Source organism: Phyllopteryx taeniolatus, chromosome 12 (assembly GCF_024500385.1).
Source record: "Phyllopteryx taeniolatus isolate TA_2022b chromosome 12, UOR_Ptae_1.2, whole genome shotgun sequence".
NCBI lineage: Eukaryota > Metazoa > Chordata > Actinopteri > Syngnathiformes > Syngnathidae > Phyllopteryx > Phyllopteryx taeniolatus.
In genome coordinates this window covers 7,337,551-7,363,307 of record NC_084513.1, presented here as the reverse complement: position 1 = coordinate 7,363,307, position 25,757 = coordinate 7,337,551, and the positions used below count along the sequence as shown (strand labels likewise).

The window sequence follows — 25,757 nt, the reverse complement described above, 5'->3', positions numbered from 1 at the left end:
ACAGTGTCACTGATAAGATGAATAATGCATCTTCTGAACAAATGTCAAGGTTTTTTTTGCTTCTCAGTCAAGTGATCAAAGTGGGTCAACATATTTTTCCTTATTGTGCACCACTGTTTATTGACTATGTGACTATTCTTACATTTTTCACTCAGTCCACAATGGACTTTGTAAGCGTGTAGACTCATTCACCTTTTCCTGATTGAGCAAGGTTTGAATTGGTGCTCTCCAATCAGGTGCGGTATCAGTTCCAATTGGACTTGTGATGTCACTATCAAGTTATCAGTCTTCTTGGCCACTTCTTGCCATATTTCATCAAGGCGGGGGAGGCTTGATGCAATATGACAAGGAGTTAATCCAAACATGCTCCTCCAGGACGGTTTCTCTTAAGTCCCTAAATTGTTTGCAAAAGGCCTTCCATTTGAAGAGGGACTTATCTGCCGTGTTTATCTTGAATATTTGTTTGTAGACATTGAACCATTGCAATACCCAGAAGTAGGATGCACGTTGCTTTGTCTCATATATATATATATATATATATATATATATATACACATATATATTGACTCTTGCGGACAACTGGTTAGCACGTGACTCGCAGTTCTGAGGACAGGGGTTCAAATCCTGGCCCCCGCCTGTGTGGAGTTTGCATGTTCTCCCCGTGACTGCATGGGTTTCCTCCCACATCCCAAAAACATGCAAGGTAGGTTGATTGAAGACTCTAAATTGCCCGTAGGTGTGAATGTGAGTGCAAATGGTTGTTTGTTTATATGTGCCCTGCGATTGGCTGGCGAGCAGTTCAGGGTGTACCCGCCTCTCGCCCGAAGATAGCTGGGATAAGCTTCATCCTTGTGAGGATAAAGCGGTACAGAAAATGGATGGATATTGACACTTTTTGGTCTGTCCTATTGCGATAGACAAGTAAGCCTAATTTCATGCCGATCACCAGGATATATGAGTTTGCTTTTAGCCTATTAGCCTAGATTTTCTGAACTCCCCCTTGCTAAATTAACCAGCAGTGGAGTTGCAGCTATTGTTAATGCGCTATTTACCTAAAACTGACTTGACTGGTCCTTCCACTCCATTTTAGGCCATTCTACAGTCTAATCACCACTGCCAAAATGTTCCAGGGTGTCCTGCTGAGTGATTGTGTGTTGGAGAGTGCAGGGGGTTAATTCAGTCTGAGACAAGGAGTGATAAAAACATTTATTGTAAAACAGACCAATAAAAATGACAACTATTAAACTTGAATTTATATTTCTGTTTTTGATTAGCAGTCCAGGATGCCGCTCAGCCAGCCGCGCTCCAGTTTTTTCACTCGCCTTAGTTCTCTGGCCTGCGCTCGTGTCATTACAGGGGCCGCGGGCTCGACCGCCTCGCTTTCTTCCACTGACGGCCCCTTGGGTTTCACAATCCCAGTGTCCATATCCTCCTCGTCGGAGGAGTCCTCTTCCACTTTCTCGCTCTCCATTTCCTCGTTACTGTGTTTTGGTTTACTAAAGGACATGAAAACAATGAAAAGGGCTTCAGCATGACTGACATTTTTCAGCATAAACATGCATTTTCTCATGCAATGTGACCCTTTTGAGAAACATTGCACAAATCGTTTTGTCTGCCTGTGCAATTTCATGAGGACCACCAGATGAAAACAACCACTGTGTTAGCCTTCAATCAACACCTTCATTTAAAAACAGTGTTTTAATAAGTTTAAATGTGTGTCGAAGGGTAAACATATTTTATTTTTGTTTTAATTACCGTATGGTTTCTTAATCACAGATTTTCACCTACTGGAAGTGGGTCTGGATCCTTACCAGATTCTTTCAAACTAGGGCTCATTTTACTCGTGTATCACTCCTCTCTCCAATGATATGGTCTATTTTGATATATATGTATTTTGAAAATTTTAGCAACATAACTACATTTAATTATAGTTACATGTTAGCGCTAACTACAAGTTACTGGCTGGTGCCAACTGCAAACACTGACGCACTAGTGGTAACATTCAATCATAGATAAAAACGGCTTGCTACTTGAAAACACCATAAGAGGAGTGGGGGAAGAGAGAGAAAATAATAACAAAATAAATAAAATGTAATAAAAAAAATCAAGATAATGGTGTGTTAATGTAGTTTGCTTTGCTTAAAGATGTTTGTAAAATAGCAATGATTTTGTCGTCTGTTGTAGTTTTGACCAAAGAATGAGGGGGCTCCAGTGAGCTAACATTAATAGCTATCCTAACTATGCATTAGACCAGGGGTGGCCAACTAGTCAGAGACTAAGAGCCACTTTTTTTTCTGTGTTACTGCAAAGAGCCACATACACGGGTACACATGAACATCATCTTTTAATCATGTATGCACGCATACACAGACCTCTGCTCAGCCAGATCTAATGAAAATAACCACACCAACATGATAATATCAGTAATTTTCAACAGTTAACATTGTGTGCACTGTCTCACACACACAAACTCTCAGTTCAAGCAAGTCCACAAACAATAATAGAATAATTTTCAATAACATCTTTCTCTTACTATGCTGCTTAGTGAGACTTCTGGCATTCCTTATCTTGAACAATCCTCTTCAAATCTGGCTTGTATTCTGTTGTTGCCACTCTAAGCAATTCTTTCAAATGAGTGTCAGTCAGAACAGATCGATGCTTTGATTTCACATGTTTCAGGGTAGAAAACACAGACTCGCAGACGTACGTTGACCCAAACATGGACAGTATCTTAAGCGCAGCTCGTTTGATGTTGGGGTATTTTTCAATTGGCACACTTTTCCAGAACTCAACGGTCCCTTCCCTTAAAACAGCTTTCAGTTGATCCTCCTCACAAAGGTCGATCATCTCTAACTCAGCCGCAGCCTCATCTGTGACGAGCGGGGCTTTCAAACAGTCTGGCTTCCAAGCCAGCTGATATGATGCAAGCGTTACGGTCTCCGAGTGTTTTGTAAATTTTTTGAAAAACTGCACCTGCTTTTCAAAGCGACCAACTTGTTCTTGCGAAGTTCAGTCCCTTTTGGAAATTCCTGTTCGATGTTAGGGTGGAGTGAGCTGAAGATTTGAAGCTTTGAAATGCGCTAATGCTGCGTGACATATAAGGCAGATCGGCTTGCCATTACGTTTAACAAAAAAATATAAACTCTCCCACTCTGGCAAAAACGTCCTGTGTTCTTCTTCATATTTTCGTTTGGCTGTGCTTTTTTTCCCTGCCATTTCAAGAGGTAACTTGACGGAAATTGTTTACAACACAAATGATGTCACACCAAAGATTCTCTCGTCGCTCGTTTGACGTCACTCAAACAGGCTTACATGGTCAGTGTGCCATCTAGCTGTAGGGGGAGTGAATGACAGCGCCAGCCAAGCATTTTTGACGCATGTCATGTGACAGCTCCTGAAGAGCCGCATGAAACTAGTTAAAGAGCCGCATGAGGCTCGCGAGCCGCGGGTTGGCCAGGCCTGCATTAGACGATCGGTCCATATTGAACTCAAGCACTAATGCAAATGAATAAGCTTTAACAATACGACTCAAATCTTTTGGCAAAATTTTCAGTGTGCCTTGAGTGAATTGTAAATAATAGTCATTTGGCGTAGAGATCAACAGCCCGGAAGAGGCGGGCTCTGTCCTTAAAACCGGAAGTGTGTGTTATAACCCCCGTCGACTACAGCGAACGTCAACATATATGTAGTTGACAGATGAAGGGCTCGTCTTCAGTGGACGGGCCTTATTTTTCATGATTGCAGAGGCATTAAGCTTGATTGCAACAAAAAAATTGTCTCACTACAAAACAAAACAAATTGTCAAAGTACCACTGTACTAGTAAAGTATTGGATTGGGAGTGATTGAACTGACCTGGAGTCAGTGACTGAGATGAGAAGTGACTGTACAAACATGGAGCAGAGGAAAGTGGCACCGGGGAGGACGTGGGCAGGGGTCTGTAGAAGCTGTCAAAACAAACAAACAAAAAATTTACAATAAAATAACATTCTTATGATCCCCATCCATAATTCTTGATTAAAACCCCAACCTCCTTGATAGCAGCAGAGCCCTGCGGAAGCTGCACTCTCTCTGCCGCGTCGCAATGGTCTGCATGGTCAACATCGTTTCCTCCTCGTCGCTGCTGGCCCAGCAACAGGTGGAACGGCGTCATGGCAATGGTGTCATCAATGGCAAGCTTGTAAGGGGTAGAACGTGCATCATCAATACATCAATCCAAGAGAGGGAAAAGAAAGAAGAGCATGTTTCATCATCCTCGCTAGAACGAACTGACGCATTTCATTTCATTTTAATGGGGAAATTGTTTTGGTTAAAGTAAAACAACGGAGGGAAAAAAATTGTTTCATTGCCCTATTTTTTCTAGATAAAAAAAACAATACATTCATTCATTTTTCACACCGCTTAGGTCGAGGGCGTGCTGGAGCTTGCCCCAGCTATCTCCGGGCGAGAGGCAAGGTACACCCAGAACTGGTCGCAAGACAATCGCAGAAAAACATTTGATTAAAATTATTCAGTCAATATTTAGTGCAACTCTTTTGTCAATATTGGAAAATAAATAATGTATTATGTAAATGAATAATATATATATATTTTTTTAAATCCACCCACCCATTAAAATATAATCTTAATTTTTTTAAGTGGGTCAATTTAACCAGGTGCATGTTCAATCTTTACAAAAAAAAAAATCCATCCATTTTCCGTACGGCTAATTCCCACGAATTAAAATAATAACAATAATAAATCAATTGAATATCACTACAGGGTGTAAAGAAAGAGGCCAGAATTGCTCATGGGTAATTTTGACCCACTGCATGTTTAATCCCCTCCTTGAGCCGTCACCTTGTCGTGGTGGAGGGGTTTGTGTGTCCCAGTGATCCTAGGAGCTAAGTTGTCTGGGGCTTTATGCCCCTGGCAGGGTCACCCATGACAAACAGGTCCTAGGTGAGGGACCAGACAAAGCACGGCTCAAAGACCCCTAATGATGACGACAAACAATGGACTTCGTTTTCCCTTGCCCAGACGCGGGCCACCGGGGCCCCCCACTGGAGCCAGGCCTGGTGGTGGGGCTCGAAGGCGAGCGCCTGGTGGCCGGGCCTGCACCCATGGGGCCCGGCCGGGCACAGCCCGAAAGGGAAACGTGGGTCCCCCTTCCCATGGGCTCACCACCTGTGGGAGGGGCCATAGGGGTCGGGTGCAGTGTGAGCTGGGCGGTGGCCGAAGGCGGGGACCTTGGCGATCCGATCCCCGGCTACAGAAGCTGGCTCTAGGGACGTGGAATGTCACCTCTCTGGCAGGGAAGGAGCCCGAGCTGGTGTGTGAGGTCGAGAAGTTCCGACTCGATATAGTCGGACTCGCCTCCACACACACCTGGGGCTCTGGTACCAGTCCTCTCGAGAGGGGTTGGACTCTCTTCCACTCTGGAGTTGCCCATGGTGAGAGGCGCCGAGCAGGTGTGGGTATACTTATTGCCCCCCGGCTCGGCGCCTGTACGTTGGGGTTCACCTCGGTGGACGAGAGGGTAGCCTCCCTCCGCCTTCGGGTGGGGGGACGGGTCCTGACTGCTGTTTGTGCCTATGCACCAAACAGCAGTTCAGAGTACCCACCCTTTTTGGAGTCCTTGGAGGGGGTGCTGGAGAGCGCTCCCGCTGGGGACTCCATTGTTCTGTTGGGGGACTTCAATGCTCACGTGGGCAATGACAGTGAGACCTGGAAGGGCGCGATTGGGAGGAACGGCCCCCCCGATCAGAACCCAAGCGGTGTTCTGTTATTGGACTTCTGTGCTCGTCACGGATTGTCCATAACGAACACCATGTTCAAGCATAAGGGTGTCCACACGTGCACTTGGCACCAGGACACCCTAGGTCGCAGTTCGATGATCGACTTTGTGGTCGTGTCATCGGACTTGCGGCCGCATGTCTTGGACACTCGGGTGAAGAGAGGGGCGGAGCTGTCAACTGATCACCACCTGGTGGTGAGTTGGCTCCGATGGTGGGGGAAGATGCCGGTCCGACATGGCAGGCCCAAACGTATTGTGAGGGTCTGCTGGGAACGTCTGGCAGAATCCCCTGTCAGAAGGAGTTTCAACTCCCACCTCCGACAGAACTTTGCTCATGTTCCGGGGGAGGCGGGGGACATCGAGTCCGAGTGGACCATGTTCCGCGCCTCCATTGCTGAGGCGGCCGACCGGAGCTGTGGCCGTAAGGTGGTCGGTGCCTGTCGTGGCGGCAATCCCCGAACCCGTTGGTGGACACCAACAGTGAGGGATGCCGTCAAGCTGAAGAAGGAGTCCTATCGGGACTTTTTGGCCTGTGGGACTCCTGAGGCAGCTGATGGGTACCGGCTGGCCAAGCGGAATGCAGCTCTGGTGGTCGCTGAAGCAAAAACCCGGGCATGGGAGGAGTTCGGTGAGGCCATGGAGAAAGACTTCCGGACGGCTTCGAGGAAATTCTGGTCCACCATCCGACGTCTCAGGAGAGGAAAGCAGTGCACCACCAACACTGTGTATAGTGGGGATGGGGCGCTGCTGACCTCGACTCGGGACGTTGTGAGTCGGTGGGGAGAATACTTCGAAGACCTCCTCAATTCCACCGACACGCCTTCCCATGGGGAAGCAGAGTGTGGGTTCTCTGAGGCGGGCTCTCCTATCTCTGGGTTTGAGGTCACCGAGGTAGTTAAAAAGCTCCTCGGTGGCAAAGCCCCGGGGGTGGATGAGATTCGCCCGGAGTTCCTAAAGGCTCTGGATGTTGTGGGGCTGTCCTGGTTGACACGCCTCTGCAACATCGTGTGGACATCGGGGACAGTGCCTCTGGATTGGCAGACTGGGGTGGTGGTCCCCCTTTTTAAGAAGGGGGACCGGAGGGTGTGTTCCAACTACAGGGGGATCACACTGCTCAGCCTCCCTGGTAAGGTCTATTCAGGGGTGCTGGAGAGGAGGGTCCGTCGGGAAGTCGAATCTCAGATTCAGGAGGAGCAGTGTGGTTTTCGTCCTGGCCGTGGAACAGTGGACCAGCTCTACACCCTCGGCAGAGTCCTCGAGGGTGCATGGGAGTTCGCCCAACCAGTCTACATGTGTTTTGTGGACTTGGAGAAGGCGTTCGACCGTGTCCCTCGGGGAGTCCTGTGGAGAGTGCTTCGGGAGTATGGGGTACCGAACCCCCTGATACGGGCTGTTCGGTCCCTGTACGACCGGAGTCAGAGTTTGGTCCGCATATCCGGCAGTAAGTCGGACTCGTTCCCGGTGAGGGTTGGACTCCGCCAAGGCTGCCCTTTGTCGCCGATTCTGTTCATAACTTTTATGGACAGAATTTCTAGGCGCAGCCGAGGCGTAGAGGGGGTCCGGTTTGGTGGCCTCAGTATTGCATCTCTGCTTTTTGCAGATGATGTGGTTCTGTTGGCTTCATCAAGCCGTGACCTCCAACTCTCATTGGAGCAGTTCGCAGCCGAGTGTGAAGCGGCTGGGATGAGAATCAGCACCTCCAAATCTGAGACCATGGTCCTCAGTCGGGAAAGGGTGGCATGCCATCTCCAGGTCGGGGATGAGATCCTGCCCCAAGTGGAGGAATTCAAGTATCTTGGGGTCTTGTTCACGAGTGAGGGAAGAATGGAACGGGAGATCGACAGGCGGATCGGTGCAGCGTCTGCAGTGATGCGGACTTTGTATCGGTCCGTTGTGGTAAAGAAAGAGCTAAGCCGAAAGGCGAAGCTCTCAATTTACCGGTCGATCTTCGTTCCTACCCTCACCTATGGTCATGAGCTGTGGGTCGTGACCGAAAGAACAAGATCCCGGATACAAGCGGCCGAAATGAGTTTCCTCCGCAGGGTGTCCGGGCTCTCCCTTAGAGATAGGGTGAGAAGCTCGGTCATCCGGGAGGATCTCAGAGTAGAGCCGCTACTCCTCCGCATTGAGAGGAGCCAGATGAGGTGGCTGGGGCATCTGATCCGGATGCCTCCCGGACGCCTCCCTGGTGAGGTGTTCCGGGCATGTCCCACCGGGAGGAGACCCCGGGGACGACCCAGGACGCGCTGGAGAGACTACATCCTTCGGCTGGCCTGGGAACGCCTCGGGATCCCCCCGGAAGAGCTGGATGAAGTGGCTGGGGAGAGGGTAGTCTGGGCGTCCCTGCTGAAGCTACTGCCCCCGCGACCCGACCCGGATAAGCGGTAGAGAATGGATGGATGGATGGATGCATGTTTAATAAAAAAAAAAAATTTTTTTTTTATTACATATAAAATAGTCAATATTTATTCCTTGTTTTGCAATTCGTGTAACATAATTTAAAAAACATTCTAGCTTCTTGAAATGGTTCAGTTTGACCTGGAACATAAGAGGGTTAATTAAAGGACACTACTATATTTACACGTACCATTGAACCCATTTAAAATAAAACCCTATTTTTAATTTGACTGTCCTGTGTTATGTTGTGGGTCAAATTGACCATCTTAAAAAAACGTAGAAATAAAATGGATGAAACTTCAGCTCTTTTATCCATTTTATTATTATTTTTTAAGATATGTAGATATAATATACATGGCATATTAATTATGTGACAGTGACACAAGGGGCAAGGAGGGGCAAGGAGGAAAAAAGATTTTGCACTACATATTGACTGAATAGTCAGTGATGTTCAAATTTGTTCATTTTTGGTCTATTTTTATTTATCCATTCATTTTTGAGTAATTAAACATGCAGCGGTTCACATTGGCCCATGAACATTTCTGTTAAAAATAAACATAACAGGTGAGTTCATGCACTGCTGTACTGTCATAAAATACAGTGAAATCTAAGACGGGCCAAAGGGACATGGATGTTTACAATAATTATTGCCAAGATCATAAAACACCATATACTGCACCTGTTTATTTGAAGCCATCAGTCGGTTTTCCTCCGCCTTGGTGATAAACGTCATAAGGTCCTGCATAGGAAGAGTCCGTGTCATGTTAAATGAACTACAGTCACACGCAAAAGATGTTTGCATGTTTGGGTTTGTGTTTCCCCCTACCATGTGCTGGCTAAGGAAGTACAACTGGGATCGGTTGAGCCATTGGCAGTTCTCGTCGGAGCTTTCCTGCATGGTATCCCTCGGGAAGAAGACGGCCCGGGTCACCTTTCCCGGACACACGGCCTTCTGGCAAAACAGCGGCCGCGGCTCGCAGGGCTTAAACACAAACACTGAGCAGAAGAAGGATATTACTACATTATATGATTGGCAATGATCCATTCAAAACAATGGTACAACATTAACAAAGAGAACAGCTTCTACCAGAAAGTGATTTTCCCCCATTTTAAATAAATGTCACCTTATTTAACCCTCCTGTTATGTTGCTGGTCGCACTGACCCATTCTTAAATTGAAAAATCTAAAAAACTTATTTTTCAATTGAAAATAGAAACATTCACTTTTTAAACCCTTTATCATGTTACAGGTCAAACTGACCTGAAATTGTAAAACAAATATTTCAAAATCCTGGTGGCCTCCCTTTTGTTTTTATTCTTATTTTTACTATTTACAGTATGTGCACATTATTTTTTAATTTGAAAACACCCATTCATGGTATGTTAAATATATGTGAATCAAAAGCAGAAACGTATGAAGGCTAACTAATTTGTGACTAGAAACAATCAACAGTGAAAATTGTACGCCATTTAAAAAAAAAAAAAAAACAAAAAAAAAAAAAAAACTCAGCACTCTATTTAGCAAACAAACAAAACATTACCGATAGATTGGATTGGATTAGCATTGTATTTTGTGCAATGTACTTGTACAAAGGTCTTCTGTTGCATGCTATTTTTGTATTTCTTGTATCCACTTTTGCTACTGTAACAATGCAAAGTTCCCCATTGTGGGGCAAATAAAGGTTATCTAATAAATATTATTATATTAATATACTTTTACAGGTGACCTATGCAGTTCCAAAGGTTTCTTCGATTTTCCTCCCTACCAAATAGTTTTTTTTTTTAGTTTTTCCAGGTGATTTTTATGAACTGTGGGCCTGTGAAGCCCTTTGAGACTTGTGATTAAGGGTTATATAAATAAACAGATAGCTGATCCCCCATAATAAGCCATAAACATTTGTGGTGTACCAAATACGCAAATGTAAAAGGGGAGTTACCAAATTACAAATGTGGTGCACCGCACGGTATAAAAGCTTACAGTCAGTACATCCATCCCGACTGCAGAACGCCGCCATGTTCTCAGAAAGTGGGTCAGAGAGCAGCAAGCTGACGTCCATGGAGGTGCTCCACTCCACTACCACACAGAGGACAGGAGAAAGACCAAGCAAACAACATTAGACACATACAGTATGGATACCGTATATGTTTTAACTTAATAACACAGCTTTACGGGAGCACGTGAGGAGATTCCAACAGCAGAGCAGGTTCTTCTCCGTTGTCCCAAGCAAGTATTTGGAGCAGCTTAGTTGGCCAAAACAAAGATTCCTGGTAGGGGGAAAAAAAAAAAAAAAAGTTCTTTTTTTTCCCCTCTTTCTTTTCAACTGTGACTCAAGATTCCAGAGCCAGCTCCATGCATATTTTACAGGATTAGTCCCACCCCTGTGAAGACTTCCAATTAGAACACACAAACAGGGCTTGGTCACCCACAAAGACGAATAATCGGATGCCATACATACAATGTCAAATAAAATAGCTCCGGACTATTAGAGGGTTAAAACTAACGCGCCTCAAAACTCGGGCTACACGCACTGATTAGTTCTCTTCCGATCATAGTCAGCAAAGGCCTGATGATCAGATGCCTTTTAAACATAGTCCTGAGTGATTATCCTGCAGTACGTGGTGTGTTAAGAGTGACTTTTCATCTCAAGTACACCACACACTAGTGGTTAAATGATTTAGGATTTATTCAATATTTGGGAGTTGCACAATGAGTCTGGAGATGGTTGGCTTTGAGGTCAAGCAATTCCGTCGGCTCAACACATCCATATGCAGGCGGTGGTTATACAAGACGGTGCTACTGGCAGCTGTCAAAACAGCGGAAAGCATTTTTTTCCCTTCCCTTCAAGAAATAACTCCCTGTCTGCTCCCAAATTACACAGTAATGTTCATATTATTTGAGGTTATGGAAAACAATTTTTTTAACCTGTTATGTTAGCATCTACGCAACAGCGATGGTGTTCCTGTGTTTAATTTGATCGCTGGTTTTATGTTTTGTAACTGAAACAGAAAACCAATCACGATAAACACTCTTTATACGTCAGTTAGCTCCACTACTCACCATTTCAATCAATACCGCAATGGTGTTCTTAACCTCACCGATACTGATTCAATGAGGACCATTCTGTCATTTTTCATCAAAACATGTTGATTACATGTATTAGCTTGAGTTTCAGAAGTTGCATGCTTTTTTTTTTTTTTTTTTTTTTTTAAGTGGGTCAATTTGACTGATAACAGAAGGATTTAAGGCGGCTGACGTTCAGAAAATTGTACAGAAATGAGGAACAACACCCATGTGTGCCCTCAGTGAACTGAGGGGACATCTGACTGCATTTTTGAGTGTTGAACAACAATGCAAAGAATCAAGCACATTGCTGTGTTGCAACGGCAACCACAGGTGGAGCTTTTTCAGGAGTTAGCAATTCCTGTCGCAAAATTGACACAGAACAAAAAAATGCCTGCTTTATTTCCTGTTGATTGGATTATTGTCATTTTTAAGTTTTGCTGGGCCACTGCAAGAAGTGTTCCAAAGCCTCTCCAGTTCGTCCAGAATGCTGCTTGAGTGCTGACTCGAGCGTCGTCTTGAAGAAATAGGAGAGCGAGACCATGTTTCCTATACGAAACTCACTGTATTGGCTCCCTTTACAATTTAGACTAAACAGCACTAAATGGGTACTGGTCAAGCACCTTTCTACCCTTTTCCCTACTTTTTGCCCCTCTTTTCATTAGGTTTGCAGAGTTAAAATCTAATTGTGGTTGTGTGTAGCTCCAAATGCAAAAATCTCTGTTCAAAAGCAAATGGAAATTCTAAGCAACAAATTAACATTTTATCGGCTAAAGTGGAACAAAAATAACTTTTTTACGGCCCAGCCAAGTAATGTCCCAGAGGCTCCACTGGTTCCCATGACACCACTGCCCGCAACGCAACAATCTAGGGTACAATTCCCACGTGAAACCACTGTTTCAACATGAAACTGCAATCAACTAATTCATTATAAAAATCGCCAGGCAAACCTTTTCCAACCTTCACGATCTGGAATTTGTCATTTAAAGGGGACATGTTGTAGAAAATTACTTTATAATTGTTCTGCAGTGAACCCCTGTTATTTGTAGGAGATAGGGATTGCAAATCCAAAATTAACGCCCCCTCAAAAGGTGGTTGTAATTGCATATACAGGTATGTGCCAAAAATTGTTAATATCGAGGGAAAGTCCATCTATCCATCCATCCATCCATTCATTTTCTTTACCGCTTAACCTCACTAGGGCCGCGGGCTGCTGGAGCCTATCCCAGCTATCTTCAGGCGGGAGGCGGGGTACACCCTGAACCGATTGCCAGCTAATCGCAGAGCACATAGAAACAAACAACCATTCACACTCAAATTCACACCTACCGGCAATTTAGAGTCTTCAATCAACCTACCACACGTTTTTGGGATGTGGGAGGAAACCGGAGTGCCCGGAGAAAACCCACGCATGCACGGGGAGAACATCCAAACTCCACACAGGCGGGGCCAGGATTTGAACCCCGGTTCCCAGAACTGTGAGGCCGATGTGCTAACCAGTCTTCCACCTTGCCGGCCAACGGAAAGTCCATTTATTTTAATAATTAGTTTCAAAAAGTGAAACTTGTGTTATTTTAGTTCACCACACAAAGTGAAACATTTCAAGCCTTTATTTGTTTAAATTTTGATGATTATGGCAGAAAAAAATAAATCCGGTATTTCACAAAATTTGAATATTTAATGTGACCAACAAAAATGGATCTTAAAACACAGAAATGTTGGCCTTCTGAAAAGTGTATTAAAGTAATATAGTCCTTCAGTACTTTGTTGGGCCTCCTTTTGCATTAATTACAGCATCAAGGCAGCGTGGCATGGAGGTGATCAGCCTTTGGCACAATTCAGGTGTTATTGTAGCCCAAGTTACTTCGATATTGGCATATGGATCATCTGCATTTTGGGGTTTCTGGTCCCTCATCTTCCTTTTGACAATCAATTTTCAGTGGGGTTCAAGTCAGGTGAGTTTGCTGGCCAATCAAGTACTGTTATTCCATGGCTATTAAACCAGGTATTGGTAGTTTTGGCTTCGTGGGCAGTATGGGGTACCGAACCTCCTGATACGGGCTGTTCGGTGCCTAAACGACCGAAGTCAGTGTTTAGTCGGCATATCCGGAAGTAAGTCGGACTTGTTTCCGGTGAGGGTTGGACTCCGCCAAGGCTGCTAAAGCTCCGTCCCTGCTAAAGCTACTGCCCCCGTGACCTGACCTCAGATAAGCGGTAGAAAATCAATGGATGGATGGATGGATATGTGGTGAAGTGAAATAACAAAAAAGTTTCACTTTTTGAAACAAATTATTGAAATAAATGGACTTTCCCTCGATATTCAAATTTTTTGGCACCTACCTGTAGATGCTACTTCAAACAGAGGATAAAGCACAAACACCATGCATCTAGCATGTACACAATCATGAACCCATGTTACATAAACAACTGTATTCAGAAGTTAAATTATTCAACACAAACAAACCACCTTCACGAGGAATCTGAATCAGCTTTTTTGGCTAAGTATGTTACAAGACACACAAGGAATCTGACCTGAGATCACCCGGTGGCTGGGACAGTGTGGTTAGGAGCTCCCAAGTGGCCAGGCTCCACACAGTCACCACCTCCTGGAAGCCGACGGTGAGCAGGGAGCCGTCGGCTGAGAAGCAGCAGCACCTAGGCGCTAGGCTGTGATAAGAGCCCACGAAGTTGCACGCCCATGCGGGACCCTCGTCTATACCGGTAAGACACATCACAAGAAAAACAGAAGAGAGAATTTTAATGTATAAGGATGACATGGGCGTACATTGAAGCATTCCATTGAGAAGGATAATTAATCACTTTTATAATGTAAAATTGGAGATAAAAGGCTTCTATCACCTAGCCATGCTTTATGTTTGCGCAATAAATCTATTATAAATAAGTGTAAAGTGAAGTAACCTTCACCCTCCTGTTACCTTTGTTGCACAGGAACGACAATGTTCCTGGGTCAATTTGACACTGGCATTGTTTGACATTCTCACTGTTGTCATTAACTCAACTTGCATCTTTGTGAACATGTTCAATGTATCTGTTGTATGTATCCGTTACTAGTTTGTAACTGTAGAATGGCTCAATTTGACTCGGCAAAAAACAGGAGGGCCCTTTTGTTATGTTGCAGATCAAATTGACTTGTTTTTGAAGTAGCAATAAACGGGGCTTAAATTGGGTAGAAATGCTAATACAAAAATGCATGAAAAAACAAAAAAAATGTAAGGCCAGACATTATTGCAGAAGATGTTTTTTTTTTCAATATTGTTGTGTAGATATTTTGCTAATGTGTCCATACACTACATACACACGGTGAAACTGCTGCCTCCACAAGTTGAGAAACCTTTCTTGGCTTAACGGGAGCTGATTTAAAAACATAAGCGTTAAATAAGCCTTGGAAACGCGGACTCCCTCACCAGACGCTGAGTATTTTGGAATGGCCATCTCACCTTCTGTGTGGGTGGGGGGCAGCATCTGCTGCCAAGCTTTGAAGTGTCCATCCTTGCTGGCGGAAACCAGCGTGGCGGTATGGTGGTCGGCGGCGGCGGGACCGAAGCACATGGCCGTAATCCGAGCCTCGTGGGGGGCTGAGATGGTTGTGTCCAGCACAAAGCTGTAGATGATAAAGGGATAGCTTGAAATTTGTGCTTCCCTTTTAACCCTTTGTATCAGTCAATATAATTAGTTGTCATGTTGTAGGTCAAACTGACCCAATAACCAAAAGACACACTTCAAAGAATTTTTTGATAGGAAGGAGAAAGTATTTATCCTGCTTAGCTTAACAAATGTAATCAACATATAAAATGAAAATTTCTGACCCTTTAGGATAAATATGTCCCTGTGTCATATTGACCCAGGAATAATATTGCTGTTCCTGAGAAACTAATGTAACAGGAGTGTTACTACACCATCCAAATAAAAAGTATCTCCTATATGTATTGAGTTTTAAACTTTAAAGCGGGTCAAATCCGCGACCCAAAACACAACAGGAGCTAGTGTGCTGTGCTATACCTTTGCGTTTGTTCGTCAAATGTCCACAGTTTCATATTAAGCTCCAACTCTGTCGCTTTCTGTTTTCTTTCTTCAACTGTTGCCAGGCGCTTCCCAGAGGCATCGAAAGCGGCCTTCACCACCTCAAACTGCTGCAATCCCAACTCATGAATGTACTCCTGCTGCACAATATCCAACTACGGGAAGGAAATGCATGAAAATCAAAATTAGGGGGAAAAAAATTGTGACTGACTGATGTAGCGACTGTTAAGAATGCTTACGTTGAAAAGCAGCTTATCTCTTTGAAGGGAGTAAAACTGCAAGTGGCCTGGCTTCCCATTCAGCACCAGGGCTTTGCTGCGAGGGTCCACCATCAAGTCTGTGGCGATGCTTTCTCCTACACACGTTCACAAACAACGTGTGATATTGATTTGGGGGTGTGTGTGTGTGGGGCAAGCTTTGATTTCCTGCTTTCTTTAATTGCTGTTGCTTGATAGGGTTTATTCATGTTTTTTGGAATTAGTTTTGCATTATTTAGGGGGCCTCAACATGCCCAAACACTCACTTTTTTGCCGACACTTGCTACTGTACGTGCAGTATGGCGCCAAAGTTTGTTGATTTGCTTGAGGATTTGCCATTAAAAAGGGGAAGCAAGGGATCGTTGGAAGCTAAAGGTAATTGATCTCAGCGGGAAATGTTTTATTTGGTCAACATTGCAGTTTCTATTAACAAACCAATGCAGCCTAATCCTTTAAATTAGCTCTTCTGGAGTTGGTTACTCACCTTTGACGAGGCCCTGAATGATAGCAGACACTTTTACACAGCTGTGGATAATTGTGATTTCTGAAAGAAGCAGGGGTGGTGGAAATCACAGTTAACGATGGTTTACAGCTCTTTATTCTCATATTCTGTTTGGTTATCCAGAACTGTTCATTCATGGGTAAATGTGACCCATTAACCCATTTCAAAAATAAATAAAGGAAAAAAAATTGAACACACCAAAACACCATTACCAACTTTTCAGTTCAGTTCAGTTAGTGTTGTGCGATATGGAAAAAGATCTATCGTGATAATGATATATATCCCAATATATTTTTTTCACTTAAAATTACATGAAATGAATGACAATTTTATCTGATCTTTTCTCCATTTAGCTATAAACATTTTACATTAAAATAATAAAATTTATTTTAAAAACTGATAAAAATGTAATAAACCCAACATCCAGCAGCCAAACAAATTCCATTCAAAATACAGTGGTGCCTTGAGATACAAGCGCCTTGACTTGCAAGTTTTTCGAGATACAAGCCGTCGCTTGCCTGATTTTTTGTCTTAAAATAAAAGGTACCACTCTATTGGAAAATCCCTTCCCCCGTGACATTTAACATGTTTGAAAATTTTAAAAAAGGCAAAAAGAAATGACCAGTATTATTTTTTTTACAGTTTTTAAAATGTTCTTTCCAGACTTTTCAACTGCCAAATTTCACCTGCAACATAATAGGGATAAATATGGGTCAAAAGATAAAACACAAAATTTCTTACTGTTATTTGCATGTGAGGTGCAGAACAGCGAGCCATCAGGTGAGACGGTGATGTGTGTGATTGCAGCACCGAGGCGGGGAAGAAAGTCTCGCTGACTTTCCTGACCGTATTTCCACTGGACGAGTACAGACTCCACACCTCCGCTCAGCAGGTTGGTACCTTGTGATATTTAAAAAAACAGCCCTAAAACATATTGTCAATTTATTTCTATAAAAAGAGTAAAGAGGTCATGCTGTGTACCTTCTGGGGTGAAGCACAGAGAGCTGACAGCGTTGTGATGCCAGTGTAGTGTAGAATATGTGTACTCCTTCATGTGGTTGAAGTTTCTCCTTGAGGATAAACACGATAAGAAAAAAAACTAAATGTTTATGTTACCAATACACCAATATAAACATCGCATTGATTTAATTGTACACAACTCACCACAAGCGAATCTTTCCATCCTCGTGTCCGGTTGAAATGACGTCATCTTTCGGGTGACAGGCGACGCATGTGAACGTGTTCTTGCCTCCCTTCTTGTTGTCGTGTTTCAGGGAAAAGCTTTTGATAATCCAGCAAAGACAGTCAGACAGTGGGCGCACAAAGAGCCGAGATCATCAGGACAAAGTAAGTAAAAGTACAGTGGAACCTCAACAAAACAGACCATGATATAACAAATAACAGATAAAACGGACCGCCAGGACTGAACAATGTGTCTTAAAATAGTTTATATTTGTCACTTGAACTCAGCACAGTAGACGATGGTTCGCACATCTGCCCCACAGTTTCCGGGACACAGATGAACAATATGATTAGACGTGCTTCCCGTGCCTACGTGTTGAACGTGGGGTATTGACGTGGAGGCCATGTCATGATGGTTATATCTATTGTGTATTGTGCCGTAGAGAGCAGTGCTGGCAGAGAGAGAGAGGCATGGCGGCAGTGTTAATGCTGCGGAATATAAAAAATAAATCTCTGGAGTCTGGAACATGCTATTTTTGGTACAGTAACATTTTCTGTCAAGCCATTCACCTTTGGCAACAGATTTGGAAGTAGGAAGCACACTAATTCCCCGCAGCTCATGAAAGTGACTCGCCTGTGATGAGTACTATAAGTCAACAATACCACCATGACGAAGCACCAAACTTTCAAACATGTTCAAGCTTTATTTATATTTATTTACAATAACTTTGTACTGCACTGGGGGTTTTAGGCTACGAAAAAAAATCGACAAAACCATAATTTTGTATTGTACAGTAATATGGGTGTAAATGGCCTAAAAAAAATAAAAAAAAAAATTAAAAAAATTTAAAAAAAAAAAAAAAAAAGTTACATGCAATGGAAAATCGGGTACATCGGACCATCCCCCCACCCCACCCTATTAGTGCGTTCTGTCAAGGTTCCACTGTACCCCCTTTTTTGTAGCTCACCTAAATTCCTTCTGCTTCTTGAAGAAATACACCCCCAAATGCAAACCCTTAACTGAAGCTGTATACTCCCCCTATGAGGACGAAAGGTTTCAGACAGTGGATCATATTTTCAAATCTGCTCATTGTGACCAAACCTGAATAATAGTTTTGCAGCAATATATCAGTAAGCAAACCACTACACACAAATGCAGAATTTGTATTCTCCTATTATGTTGCACATCACATTGACTCATTTAAGAATACCATTATTTAAATACTTAACCAATTTAAAGTGTTGAAAATAGGTTGAGAACAAACATATTAACCCTCTTAAAGGCTTGAACTGTATGAGAAGTGTTATAAAAATACAACACTCATTCTGCCGGAGCCGTGCCGCATTACGTTGCCTCAAGAACGAAAGTATAGATTTTTATTTTTTTTTAATTTAAAACAATTACAAATAAAATAGTTAGGTTATAAACATTTGAGTCAGCCTGTTTTGTTAAAAATGGATACCTGTAATGCTTTAGTGCAGAAGGAAGTGGCCACCCACGAAGGTAAGTGCATGCAGATTAATTTTTGCCAATTACACTGCTTAAGGCCTCTTTATACTCCAGCGCTCACGCGGCCGACAACGCCCGAATTGCATCACGTGACCAACGCATTGGAACGTGCGGCCCCTGTGCGGGTCCTATGCATCACTTGACGCGCAAGCGGTTTTGGTGCTGCCCGTAGAATGCCACGGAGATCATCTCTCGTGATTGGTCCATTTTAGTCACATGCTGTGATGACGTACTTGACGTGCCCCTTGGTGTTACATACCATCTACGCCACCGCCTTCTTGATCAATTTTACAGCATAATTAAAACGTATCATCTGGTCATCTAGGTCAATTTGTTCCAGCAGACACTGTTCCACGGTCGCCATTGTTGTTGCTTTGTTCCTTGTTACGGAAAGGAAAGTAAAAACAGCTACCGGAAATGGCCCAAAAAAATGCAGTGGAAACTCCAACCTGTGGTGTCCGAGCCTATACCAGCCGTAGCAATACCCCCGACTTGGAGGCGAACTGCAGTACATTTTCAAAACTGCGCACGTGGGTTGCGCTGTAGGATAAAGGCAAACTGCAAGCGAGATAGCCGCAGTGACGTCAGCACGATCGCCGCCCGCGTGAGTATAAAGAAGCCTTTAGTCAGCTCATCATTTTATATTGCATTACTTATGGCTCTAAACCCTTTCAAAAATAATTTGGGAAGATGATGTAACCACAGTCGTTTGCTTCTGTGAAGTACTAATGGCTTTTTGTCTAGTCGGGGGTCGACGTGAGTGCAGACTTTGATGTGGGACGCTGAACACTGAAGTACAAGAAAAAAAATCTGTCGCAGGTTAAATTGAACCATCTACAATGCTAGGGGGAAAAAACTACACTGAAAACTTATTCTGCTGGCCTTGTTCTTTCCACTCGTGCTAATTTATTGAATGTAATTTATATCGTACATTAAATATTGTTGACAGTCGGACAGGGGGCACACATTTATATAATAACTGACCCCAACTTTAAAGCTAGGCTGGGTGAAGATCTGGAGCCACTTTCAGCCACGACCAGACTAAACTGTTTGCAGAGCTTAGCATTAGCTAAAAGCTTTTGCTCCTGGTAAGCGGCGCACACTTGCTCTGTGAAGTTGTTTACACTGTGTTGGTGATGGGATATATTTGTGTTTGCCGATGTGCTCACAGTGTAGCGTATAAGTGCTGACACCACAAATGAAAATGCATACATTGTGTTTACGGGCGCTTGCTGAGCCAGGCTCAGGAAATGAAAGCCGTAATTGCCATTGGCCCAGCAGTATATGGGACGCGGTGAACAGTGGCTCACTCGGATTAGACAAGGTCGCTGCTTCAAAAAAGGTTAATTTCAGTGAGACAAAGGGCGTGTATTAGGTGTAGTATAATTCTTGTTTCTTGGGGTATTCTGATGAAAGCATGGCACAGAAGTGTTACTAAATGGTTAAATTATATATAAAAATAATATTTTAAAAAATGTAATATGATAAAATTAAGTAAGCAATATTATCAAAAAGCCATTCAAGATGTCTGACAGTAGTGCCATACACACCCCTCTACCAAAGGCGATGGATTCTGGACTGGCGCTGACGTCTGGGAGCACAGCTGAAAGTTCTAGGGCCTCCACTAGCTGTTCTCCACTCTGAGGCAGATGTAGCGCCACTAGCTGGAACAGCTCTACACACAGACGCATGCGCACACACACACACACACACACACACACAGCTTGTGACCTTTTACCTAATTTCTTCCCCCCTTTACTAACAGTGAAAAGCCCACTCAGTATTGCCAACTTGTCTCAGGCACACCCTAGTGGTACTCAGGAAAGACCATGAACCGAAATGAACTGAATTTGCATGCTCAATGAATGTTACTCATATTAGGTGGCTACACACAGTATCTGAAATCCATGTGTGCTGGCAAACTTGTACCTCATCTCATTAAGAAATTGGTTTACAAACAATTTTTTGGGACAAATATTGCTTGGCTTCACAAACTATACTTCCTGACAACCACGTGGAATACTCACTTGTGTTTTAATTACTGTTACCCCACCCCCCATAGGATGGCAAGGGTGACGTGTTGCGCATCTGAAGAATTGCTTACCGGTTCTTTGGTAAAGGGTGATGATGAAGATGACTCCTTCGTGCTTTGCTGAGCCATAGATGGCATAAATTGGATGTCCGACAACGTAAGACTGAAAGAGATAGAAATCAGTCATTCAACAAAACAGACTGGGAGTCAGTCATTTTGCTTGTGGAAAGAAGTTAATATATATATTTCCATAATTATAATGAAAGAACCTAGGCTCCAGCACACCCGCGACCCTAGTGAGGATAAGCATACAGAAAATGGATGGATGGATGGATGAAATGGCCCTCGCACCCTTATTAATGGCAAATACTTGAAATGATCATCAAATTTTTACACCATGCTATACCCATATTCCATAGTATAAGGTGAAACAGCTTAACAATTAGTGTCATCCTTCTGTCTAGAACAGTGATTCTCAACCAGTGTGCCGGGGCACATTAGTGTGCCGTGAGCGCTTTTCAGGTGTGCCGTGGAAAATGTATACCATTTTACTTAATTGCTCAAAAAAATATTTATTTACAAGAAATAATGTATATCTTTGTTCATCTATTTATGCCAGTGAGGCATAGTGACAGACAGAACAAATAAATGCTCTTCTATTAGATGGCGGTAAGTACATACAGTAATTAATGTATCCACTTTTTGTGCCATTTCTGTTTCTTGGTGTGTCGTGAGATTTTTCAATTGTAAAATTTGTGCCTTGGCTCCATAAAGGTTGGAAATCACTGGTTTAGAATACCTGGTTGCTTCCATGGAATTTGAATATAATGGCTTCAACTTCAGTCATGGTTTATTGAGATATTTTTGTGCATCCTGGTAATATGGACAGGTCCACCCAAGTTTGTATCAATCTGTGAAACTGGTGTTAGGAGCTAATTTTTTCAAAATTTCCACAAACCACTACTGAAGGAATTCTTCCCAAATGGCCACTTCAAACCAAAAAGGCTGGCATCCTGTTCACTTTTCAGATACTGTAGACATGTCCGGCAAATTTCATGTCCATCAAGTGAAATTGGTGTGAGGGGCTAATTTTTGTTATCGTTCCGCAGGGCGCTATTGGGGGAATTTTACCCAAAAATCAACTTCCTAGTCGAGTTTGATAATGGGTCTTTAAGAAGTTTGTCCAAATGTGTTCATAAAATAAAACCCGCCAATACACAATATGCATAAGATACAAAAACAACCAAAAATAAAAATCACCTTAATGAGGATACCATCTGCAAAGTCCCAAAGTTTGACAGTGCCATCTACAGAACAAGAATAGACCTGCAACAAAAAAGATACACAACTATACTGAATAATTAATTCTATATTGTCGGGCTGCGACTAAAAATTATTTTAATGAATGAGTAAATCACCTGAGTATTTTTTTTTATCTAATTAAAAAGCATGTTTTATTATCCATCCCTTCATTCAAAAATGTGATATTTCCATCTGACAGGACAGAAAACACACAAACAAATTGACAGTTAATGGTTTGGTCTGTAATGTGTCAGAAAATAGGCAAAAATTTTGATAATTATTTTCCAAAGTAAAAGCAGATGTTTGCAAATGTCTTATTTTGATTAAACACAAAGATAATCAGTCTGTTTTTATGGAGGACTAAATAAATCTGAGAATAATTACTGTTGAGTGGCTAAAATCAGAGGATTTGGACAATTTTAAGTTAAACAAGGCTTTAAATGATTAATAGATTATTAGCGCTTGAACTCACCATTTGCTCTTCGTATTGACAGTAACGAATGAACAAATCAGATAGAATCGTTACTCCCTGTACTATTCCAAAATTAACAAAATAATAGTCCAACATATGAAAAATCAGCTGGCACGTTTTTGCCGATGCGTTTTAGCTGCCGCACTCCTTCTGGAATTTTTTTATTTTTTTTTTAAGCTTAAAATGGCTTACTTTAACCAGGATCCGTTTCTGTACCTTGGCCAAAAATAAAAGCCCGAGTCTGTTTTGCCTGTCGGCGCCATACATCCTCGCTGCCTAGTGCCTTCATGCCTTGGAACAAACTGCTGACTTTCCAGCTAGTTACTTAGCATGCGGGCTAGCTAGACAGGGCTCACATCTTTCATGCTGTGTTGGATAAACCATCTCAAATTCAATGCTAGATAAACTGTCTAAAATTCAATCTGCCCCGGTCACCATCCACCTCAGCAATGGCTCCTTTTGTTCATGGTGCTTCCATGAATATCTGTGCTGCTACTCGGAGCTAGGCTAATGGAACCCCCCTTCAGTGGAGAGTTAGTTTTGACTTTTTTAAAACCATCTTTACGGTAATCTTCGTGAAGCTACAATGCATACATGCACAGAAGTGATGCGCACTAAGACAAAATGGCGCCGGGTGTAAACCGTGTAATATTTTGTGTTTTTTAAAGTAAATGCCGTGTGGCAACAGTTGCAGTTCTCGTCAGAATAAAGTAAATAGTATGTTGTGCTTTGATTCATTGCAATTCAAAAGCGAAAATTACTATTCTGCGTTTGTTTTTTGGGTTTCACTCTTGAGTTGATTCGACTCACCAATGACTCGTTTGTAGCTGTATCGATTATCAAAATAGTTGTTGGTTAATTTGATAACTTATTATTTGTCGATTAATCGATTAATTGTTGCACCACTACTATATTGTACAAACAACAATTTGAGTGTCCTGTTATGTTGCAGGTCAAGTTGATCCATGTTAAAGTAGCTCTTCTGCTTTTGTGTAATCCACATATTCATTGGAAATTGTTCATTTCATATATTTGTATAGTTAAAGTTTGAACATGAATTTTAAATGAAAACCGTGCGTTAGCCTCCTTCAACCATGGCCTGTGAGAGGTAAATATTAAATATTAATTCAAACATGTTACTGAGACACCCAAGAACGATTTCAAGATTAGATGCATTGCTCCGGAAACATGAGTTGTGCCATTATGACTCCTCAATATACCAAAGATGAAAGTACCTGCAAGTGGTTGGAGGGCTTGAGCAGCACACCCGTCACCAGGTCGGTGTGTCCCCGAAGCTCGTGAATGCACTCCTCTGTGGTCGTGCTGTACACCTTGACACACTCTCCGGCAGCGCACAAGAGAAACCTGCAGTCACACCAAACAAGAGCTTATTAAGGGGGACATATTATGGAAAATTGAGTTGGTAATTGCCTGTGTACAAATAGCTTATTGTGTGGAGTGCCTGCCCAACCAAATAGGTGAATCTGCAGGTGCCGAACTGTGGGTATGCGGGGGTCCACTGTACAATAAACCCACTGCTATTCGTGCACTGCCACAAATAGTAAATAGCCGCAAATTATTAAACAGCTCTTGTAAGTTATTGTTGTTTAAACTGTAAATATACCACAAACTTAAATCCAAAACACACAACTCAGCTGATAATATTACCCTTAAAATCAAATGGGTTACAGATGGTTTGGTATTGAAAAAAAAAGGCAGCACAGTGCACAAAGACTGTCCTGAAATACTACCAACAACCTTGGCTAAACTTAGCTCCTGGACATAAAAAGCTTGTCTCTCAAGTCGACAAGCATCACTTCAACATACTTCCTTGACACCAATTACTAATTTCCCATTTAGACAGAGCTTTGGGGCATCTCATGGAGTTACAGAAAGAACACAAAAAACATAAATGGATGAATTTGTGAAAATTGAACCACGAATAGGCAGGGGTTTCACTGTAACAATGTTTGGCTATGTTGGCAACCTGGGGGTGGGGGGTATTCATGTTTGTCATGTCACGTGCCACACCGCTACATCAATTGACAAGTGTATTTTCATGATGACCAGTGAGAATGCAATGGAATGTCTATGGGTGCTTTTTATTTTTTTTAACCGAGGCTATCTGAAGGGGCGGGACGTGCGTTGACGAGACCACCCCCCCACCATTTAATAAAAAATAATAATAATCATTTCAATACATTAGTCATCTCTTTAAAGTAATAACGCTAGCAAAACAGGGATTAAAATCAACATGAGGTCCATAAACGATGTGACACGGATTTAACCAATGCAGAACAATGCATGAGTGTCCAGACCAAAAAGCAAAAATGGGGACAAAGTGTCAGCACATTCCATGTTTGTGGGTGGCCCGGGAATCAAAATAACCAGGATACCTTCACATTGTGCTGAATACGGTTGCACACAACGCTGAACAATCAAAACAAGGGAACTGGTAAAAAACAAAATCTGAATTGAAAGCACACACTTTGGCATTGACAAGTAAAGTAAGCCTGAATAAAATCGGTTGAGAAATGAGCAAGTTCTGATTTATTTACAATGTCCATGTCATTGCCTTTAAGGGGAACGTTGCCCCCACCAACGTGGCCGCAACGTAGGCACGTCGTTAAGCCGAGCTGCACCAGCGCGCTGGCGTATCAAGTCTTCTCCTCATACTGTATCCGTTGTCCAGACTTTGTTTTCTATGGCTGTGCAGTGTGTCACATGCACGAGACAGAACTAGCCTGTTTCAGAGAGACAATAAATAGGGTGCGGAAAGTCTGCTACAATTCGTGATCCTTGGGGTATACAGACAGAAACAAGTCATTTCACCACTATGGCAACAAATATCCTGTCAAAATGTCAATTCTTGATCCTTGGGCTATTTTGAGGAAAGAATGCCACATGCGTGTCCTTAAGGAACGTGGGAATAGTTTTCAATTGTTAAAAAAATAGGTTTCTTAAGTTTTACAAGACGTTGTAATGCTAATGGCGCGTACCGGCATTAGAATCAACGCTGTACAACTTGACAACCGTTCTAGTCTTCGCCTAAGCACGGAGACCGTGATCGAACGTGGAGAAACATGCCCTTACTTGGAATCGTTGGTGACAACAGGCGCCCGAAAGTTGATTTTACTGCCGCCGCGACGAACCACGCGGATATCTGCGTGTTCCACCATCTTTTCCCTGTGAGTTCAACTTTGACCGTACGACCGACTTGCTGACGTA

At 42.8% G+C, this 25,757-nt stretch overlaps 1 protein-coding gene across 1 annotated transcript; it reads right to left on the bottom strand.

The window, feature by feature from the left end:
* Nucleotides 1-1,192: 1,192 nt before the first annotated feature.
* Nucleotides 1,193-25,757, bottom strand: wdr75 (WD repeat domain 75). The gene is made up of 21 exons (XM_061792716.1): nucleotides 25,623-25,757; nucleotides 23,765-23,894; nucleotides 22,016-22,081; nucleotides 20,828-20,918; nucleotides 20,274-20,398; nucleotides 18,182-18,252; nucleotides 17,196-17,312; nucleotides 17,013-17,101; nucleotides 16,773-16,931; nucleotides 16,014-16,073; nucleotides 15,512-15,627; nucleotides 15,252-15,427; nucleotides 14,690-14,853; nucleotides 13,764-13,944; nucleotides 10,341-10,435; nucleotides 10,149-10,244; nucleotides 8,998-9,167; nucleotides 8,851-8,910; nucleotides 4,029-4,175; nucleotides 3,854-3,945; nucleotides 1,193-1,496 (listed from the first exon to the last, which is right to left on the bottom strand). Exons 1-21 carry the CDS (start codon nucleotides 25,706-25,708, stop codon nucleotides 1,271-1,273), a joined length of 2,517 nt encoding a protein of 838 aa, XP_061648700.1. The 5' UTR covers nucleotides 25,709-25,757; the 3' UTR covers nucleotides 1,193-1,270.